The following is a 7500-nucleotide window of genomic DNA, read 5'->3' on the forward strand; positions in this document are numbered from 1 at the left end:
GGTGGAGAATTAGAAACTTGAGCGTGAGATGCAAGGCCATAATCATGAAACAGTTATTATTCGCAACAAACCGATCCATTTTCAATCTTAAACGTATAATTTGAAGTCCCAGCGCTTTGTATATACGAAGAAGGAAAAAGCTTATTAATTATTTTATTAAATATAGCTAGAAGATAGACTCGTCACGTGGTTTAGAGCTAATGTCAGCAATAGGAGTTGCGACAATCCTGATCCTGTCTATTTTTCAATTCTTCGTCCACCCTCATACCGACGTATCTTTAAACATTTGATCTTTTGTTTCATTTGTATTTCAAACAAAAATGTTTAATTTGTATTTCAAACAAAAACTGGTAAACATATTATTTGATTTATTTTGTGTGTAACAAAATAACCTTTGACTCTTTATTGAGATTGTGTAAACAAGCAATAACCTTGACCTTTTATTCATTCTGAATGTCACACAATAACTTTTCCTCAGTTTTAACTCATTTTTTTTCTCTTATTTCGACAGTGTCGCCTGTGACCATGACACCTCAGGCAAATGTGTCAATCGAACACGTGACTGTAGTTCAAGGGGGAAGGGTCATCTTGCCCTGCAATGTGGACTTGGAGGATCAGCCGGTATGTCCTTATTGTTGATGTCGTTATTGCCGTTGTTAACGTCGTCATCATAACCATCGCCATCATCATCATCATCATCATCATCATCATCATCATCATCATCATCATCATCATCATCATCATTATAATAATAATATCTTCAACATCATCTTCATCTGTAGCCAAAGATCATAGGAATGGGGAGAAAACAACGTATTGTACCAAAACTATAGTACCTGAATTCGAGCCTTACTCTTGGTACTTTTCTATCTCCCTTTTTTGTTGGAGTGTTTTCTCAGCTTTTTTTTTCTATGAATTATTATTGCGCTAAGAGTGCTTTGCAATAAACTTGCGTGCAGCCCAAGGGGTAACAAATAACTCTTACTGTACGCGTAACCCTACAGGAACAGGGATGAGAAATAAAACAATGAGTTTTTATAGATCTAAATGTGTCCAGCTGCGACAATATGGTATTATGTCGGTGTGTATTAGATGTCAAAAGTGCGGCTATATGGTCTTGTGGTATGACACTCGGTTTCGGATCGGAAGGCCCTGTGTTCGAGCCTCGCCCAGCGCATTGTTGAGTCCTTGGAAAAGGTTCTTTACTCACATTCTCTCACCGTACTCAGGTGTAAAATGAGTATCTGGTCTTTAACAGCTTTATCTCTGTCTAAAAAAATGTAATATCGCCTAACAGGCGTCATGTCTAGTTCTACATGTTACGTGATTATGTTGGTCAGGGACCATTTGTAAAGAGCTTTGAGCACGTTAAGTGAATATTGCGCTATACAAAAGCCCATTTTTATTTTATTTTTTCTAAAAGTTAATTTAAAGTTAATGTTCTCAGAAATTAAAAATATTAGTTTTTTTTTTTTCCTAGATCAGGAAACCACATCCATTCTGATTGAAAAAAAAATAATTTGAAATAAACGCACGTTTCATCTTTTTTTAAATTTATTTATTTATTTTTTATTGAGAATTCAACTTCCAGCATCTAATCCACATCGATATAACTGTGTTAAGACTTGGCTTGAGACAAAACTGGTTCAATTCTTCAATTTTCCAAAACTCCCTAACTCCGTTTTTTCCCATTTTGAGGTATTGAGGATTATTTCCCCTATAATTTCTCATTCGGCCTATTATTTAATTATATTTAAACTTCAAATTCACACAAATCATGGTAAAGTTTTGTGCCAAGCGATGCTTAAAATAAAGTTTACTTTTCAATTTATCTCATGGAGGAAAAATCTCAAAAAGTAGAAAAATCGACTTAACGAATTTTGGAAAACCAGGCTTCAATTGTACCATGCCCTTGTACATAACTCGGCATTTTAAAGAGATTTACGGTACTTCCTAGTGTGGAAAAGATTAAAATTCTACCTGACCTTCACCTCTTCATTTACCACCCCCCCCCCCCCCCCCCCCCCCGCCTTCTAATCCCATGCAACCAGGTAATCTGGGTGAACCCAGGAAAAATCCTGATCAGTCTTGACGATAGACGTTTGATCGACGACCACCGAATCAGTGTAGAACGGCCTTACATCAAAGTCTGGAACCTTCTGATCCGTGCAGTCCGCTACAACGACAGCGGCACCTACGAGTGTCGAGTGAACACCTCGCCAAGGCAGATAAAAAAAGTCAGGTTGGAAGTCCTAGGTTAGTAGTGAAGGTTGAGAGAGTAACATTTTCAAAAAGGTTTCGATTCAAATCGATTGAAGGGAGCAAGATGGCCGAGTGGATATTGTAATAGGCTTTCATCCTGGAGACCCACTTCAACATCTCTTTTTTTTATTGTTAAGTAGGTAATATAACCCATAATGTTCACGCCTCGTATTATAAAAAAAAAACCTTCGAAGATTAACAAAAGGAATCCTATTTTTAATCATTTATTTTTTAATGTCGGAGCCATCAAACGTGAATTAGGAGAAACATACATTTTATGAATTAGATTATGAATGAAGAATGAATGAAAAACTAGATATAAAAATAGTACATTCATAATGAGCATTAGATACCATCTTTCAACACGTCCATTGCTCTTCACAAAGCTTCATTTATTCTCCTAGCACTTCACGCAAAACCAAATTTGTATTTCATATAAATATTATGAAGTTGACGTCACTCAGGTCTTTGTTATTGTTTTTTGCCATCTGTGTTTATGAGTAATTCTCACTAAACTGTATTAACCAGACTATAAAAGTCCAAGGTTACACATCGTTTTGTGTGTTGGTCCTTTATACTTCCGGATGGCAATGTTGTGAGCGTCTTCGCCAAGCGCATACTATCTATAGTACTACAGGTGTACCAGCACCTACACTTTGCCAGCAGCCGTTCTTCCTATGGACACATAATCCATGGCACATGAATCGAGTTGAGGAATGTATGTAAAGTATCTTTCTCAAAGACACAAGTAGAGGCTAGAGTTTTTTGCAAGCATTATTGGCCAGACACAATGCCGCTTGTCACCTTTACTTGGTTATATGATAAGAAATGTCAATGTAGGACTACTATTCTCATACTGTTACATAGACGGTGCTTTACCAAGAAACCCTCCACATTCTATATTATTGTCCAGACTTGCAGTAAACTAGCTACTTACCCAAAGAGCGGCAAGCAAATTATACTTTTCAGTGTGTGCTATAGAAACCGGAATAAACATCGTATCAGCCCCAATAACTCACGAACAACGGTACCAGTTTCGATTTTGAGGCTGACTGGAGGTTTTCTTTGACCGCTCTCACCATCCAGCAGTTAATGGGGAAACTGGATCTGTTATATCTGGCCGAAAGTACATTGCAATGTGTTAGCGTCCTATCCATATAGAAGAATGCAATTTAACGCATAAGAGACCAGACTAAAACCTCTTCTCTGTGAGTATTATGTCTCTAAATTACGTACTTTCCTTGTAGCTGAACTATAGGCACTAACTTGTTTTGTAAGAGTATTTCCATGATGTTAAGGCAACAAACTTTTCACATTGCTCTCATTTTATTTTTACCTCCCAATCTCCTTTCTCCCATTCCTCGCCTTATAACTTTGTGCCACGGTGGCACAGTAGCATAAAGTCTCGTCTTGAAACAACAACAAAAACTCCATAGAGGATATGCGCGGTCAGTGACCGGATGAGTGACAATGATTGTTAAACTCTGACTGGGTATTGTGTCCTTGGATAAAACACTAAACCCACACACTATTCAATTCGACCTATATTATATGAATGAGTATAAAGAGTGAAGGATATGACAAGACAGCAAATACAAAAAGAACGGTTAACTTGTGACATGTACTATATGAAATGGTGATGGAAGTTTTAGAACACCTGATATGAACTTGCAAATTTAAAAAAAAAAAAACATTTTTTTTATCAGTACCCCCATCAATCCTGAGTCAGCTGTCCTCGGACAAGGTTGAGGTCACAGAGGGCGAAACAGCCACCATAGTCTGTAACGTCACGGGTATTCCCCAGCCAAATGTGACGTGGTACAAGAGGAACTACCGCACCATTGGTGGCAGCAAGGAACGTAAGTAGTAGTAGTAGTAGTAGTAGTAGTAGTAGTAGTAGTAGTAGTAGTAGTAGTAGTAGTAGTAGTAGTAGTAGTAGTGGTAGTAGTAGTAGTAGTAGTAGTAGTAGTAGTAGTAGTAGTAGTAGTAGTAGTAGTAGTAGTTGTTGTTGTTGTTGTTGTTGTTGTTGCTGTTGTTGTTGTTGTTGTTGTTGTTGTTGGAGTAGTGGTAGTAGTAGTAGTAGTAGTAGTAGTAGTAGTAGCAGTAGTAGTAGTAGTAGTAGTAGTAGTTGTTGTTGTTGTTGTTGTTGTTGTAGCGGTTGTAGTAGCGGGTGTAGCAATAGCAGCAGCAATTGTTATAGCAATAATGGCAATTCGCTCATCTTCTTGACCACAATCATAAATTGTCACAACGATAATCAACATCAACGCTGTTTTTACCTCTGATTCCACAGGTATCGGAGAAGGAGGCGAGATCCTAATGATCAAGAACATCTCCCGTCACTGTGATGACATTTACGAATGTCTTGTTGACAACGGAGTTCCTCCAGCAGTCAGCAAGGCTATAAAAGTCGTTGTACAATGTAAGAGCTTTATATCTATATCATAATTCTTCTTCTTCTTCTTCTTCTTCTTCTTCTTCTTCTTCTTCTTCTTCTTCTTCTTCTTCTTCTTCTTCTTCTTCTTCTTCTTCTTCTTCTTCTTCTTCTTCTTCTTCTTCTTCTTCTTCTTCTTCCTCCTCCTCCTCCTCCTCCTCCTCCTCCAATCTTTCAGGAAAGCAAATCTCATAAAATCATGCTGTATTTATGGCTTCTTTCTCCTCGTCCTCCTCTTGGTCCTCCTCCTGCTCCTCCTCCTGTTCCTTTTCGTTCTCATCCTCCTCTTCCTTCTTCTCATCCTCCTCCTCCTTCTCCTTTTCCTCCTTCTTCTCTTCCAACTCTCCCCCCCCCCCCCCCCCCCACCCCGTGTTCTTCAACGTAAAGACAATCTAAATCTACGAAAGAGATTTAAGACGCATTCAATATTGAAATTTCAAATCCGTTCCCCACGCTGTCTGATTGTAAATGACAGTGTGATGACAATATTTCTACTAATAAATTCATAATAATGTGAAATTGAATGTAAGCTTCAATTTGATTACGAAAACAGATAAAATGGACGTTTCGGGTTTCCCCTTTATCAACAAAACAGGATGAACGAAACACTACAGACGAATTCGTCTGTAGTGTTTCATTCATCCTGTTGATTCTTCTTCTAGGTTCCATGCCTGGTCCAGGCTTCGGATACTGCATGAATTATCTCTCTCCATTCCTCCCTGTCTCTTGCCTTTTCAAACAGCTCTTGGATTGTTAGGCTGGTGAAGCCCTTCAGTTGGTCTATGAGTGTTTTTCTTTGTCTCCCCCGGGCGCGTTTACCAGATATTTTTCCACAACTTGCCAGGTATTCATTCTTATCTTTCCTTACTATGTGTCCGAAAAAGGATAGTTGTCGATCCACTATTAAGGGCATTAGTTTCCTTTGTTGGTATGTTTGTTTTAGCACTTCTTCGTTCGTTTTGTGTGCAGTATACGATATTCTCTGCATCCTGTTGATTAGGAGAGGGTTAACCCTGAATGATTTGGACAGTCCAAATAGTCACGATTCGATAAACAACGGTAGTGATGGCTGAACTAAGCTAAGTACACAGGTATTACGCATTTGTAAGTGTATAAGTAAAATACCCACAAGTTCTACCCGTTATAGAACACAGAAAGCAATGTGTAACTTTGAACGTTTATAGTCAGATTGAGAAAATCTTGTTTTATATATATATATATATATATATATATATATATATATATATATATTATATATATATATATATATATATATATATATATCTAACCACCCAACTTGCGTTCATATAAATAATAGTACAGATATGTGCGACATCTTCTTCATTCATTCTATCGTCAGTAAACAACCGACCATGTTTGTCCGAGGGGGTTGAGGGCGCGTCTCTAATCCCGTGTTTTGATTGATAAATAATCTACTGGTTAATTATTGTATGACACTCGGCTTCTGATTTGTAGGTCCTGGCTCGAGACCCACTGAGAGAAACGCAAATTTGAATTCCTGCAAAAGGCTTTTTTTCTTACATTCTCTCACCTTTCTCTTTTAATCGGTTACCGGTAACAGCGTTGTCTTTGTCCAAAAAGAAAAATTAAATTAATGTAACAGCACTTTTACATGTCTTGAGATACTGTTGGCTTGTGATCTATTGTAAACCGGTTTGAGCACATGAAGTGGATTTTGCATTCTAAAAATAAAAGTCACCTTTTTTCAGTCCCCCCAGATGTGGTGGTGGCCAAGCCCCAGAGAATAGGACAACGTCTTCACAAGGAAACGATCCTGGAATGCCAAATCTACGCCAACCCTCAAGGTGTCACGAAATGGCTGAGGCACGGGATAGAACTGCAGAAAATGAGAAAGGACAACAAGTATGACTGAATTATGTCCCTTTTAAAATTAACTTTCCTTCTTCCTCTTCGTCTTCCTTCTCTCTCTCTCTCTCTCTCTCTCTCTCTCTCTCTCTCTCTCTCTCTCTCTCTCTCTCTCTCTCTCTCTCTCTCTCTCTCTCTTCATATCGAGTCATTAACTTCATATTGACGATGTTTATTTATAAAAAACAACATTTTAAGAATAACGTTTGATTTACAGCACAGATCGGTCGTGTATTGTTAAAGATCTTATTGCTCAGCACGTTATTACACTCAGAACGGGCAGTCCTTCAACAGGATTAAAATAGAAACGATTACTACCAACATTAGATGTAGAAATATCAAAAGTTTACTGCCTAATAACCCTGCATTCGGTTGACAATATCATCGAGTTGTTAGAAGGAGTAGGTTATAAGTACTGGATACTTAAGACTGACAGATTGAAATTTACTCATTGAATTCCTAGTTGTGTATAGTTTTCCGACAAAGTTCAATCTGTTTTGTTTTTAAATTCGTATTAATCTGTCGAGTTCTTTTTCTTCGAGTTTTTCCTCGGGTGGAAATCAATCGGTTGAATAGCTACCTTTCCCGCCACACCAACCACCACCCACCCCCAATCCTCAGATCAAAAACTTGACATTCCTTCATGACCTCCCTATTTTATTTCTTTTTTTATTAATGTTTACAAAAATTTATTGTTATACCCATAAATCCATACTATCTAGCCGCCCACAGCATCTATCTAACAATCTTCCATCTCCAGATACGATGTAGAGGTGATACACAACGACATGGAAAGTTCCATAACTCTTGCTCTTCGAATCAGAGACTTGCTGGACACGGATTACGGCCCTTATGAGTGTGTTGGAAACAATTACATTGGTGAAGATCGGGAAACCATGATTCTTTATGGTGAGTGG

At 38.1% G+C, this 7500-nt stretch overlaps 1 protein-coding gene across 3 annotated transcripts in view; it reads left to right on the top strand.

Moving 5' to 3' along the window:
* Nucleotides 1–7500, top strand: part of LOC144964721 (lachesin-like) — a 142790-nt gene that overhangs the window by 129481 nt on the left and 5809 nt on the right. For all 3 annotated transcript variants that reach the window (XM_078899263.1, XM_078899265.1, XM_078899264.1), the window contains exons 3-8: nt 512–621; nt 2052–2256; nt 3969–4121; nt 4556–4684; nt 6427–6580; nt 7344–7492. In XM_078899263.1, the coding sequence (XP_078755389.1) occupies nt 512–621; nt 2052–2256; nt 3969–4121; nt 4556–4684; nt 6427–6580; nt 7344–7492 (900 nt within the window). The remainder of the gene's footprint in view (nt 1–511; nt 622–2051; nt 2257–3968; nt 4122–4555; nt 4685–6426; nt 6581–7343; nt 7493–7500) is intronic.

The sequence above is a fragment of the Berghia stephanieae genome, chromosome 2, assembly GCF_034508935.2.
Source record: "Berghia stephanieae isolate SIO BIC M18660-M18661 chromosome 2, UCSD_Bste_1.3, whole genome shotgun sequence".
Taxonomy (NCBI): Eukaryota; Metazoa; Mollusca; class Gastropoda; order Nudibranchia; family Aeolidiidae; genus Berghia; species Berghia stephanieae.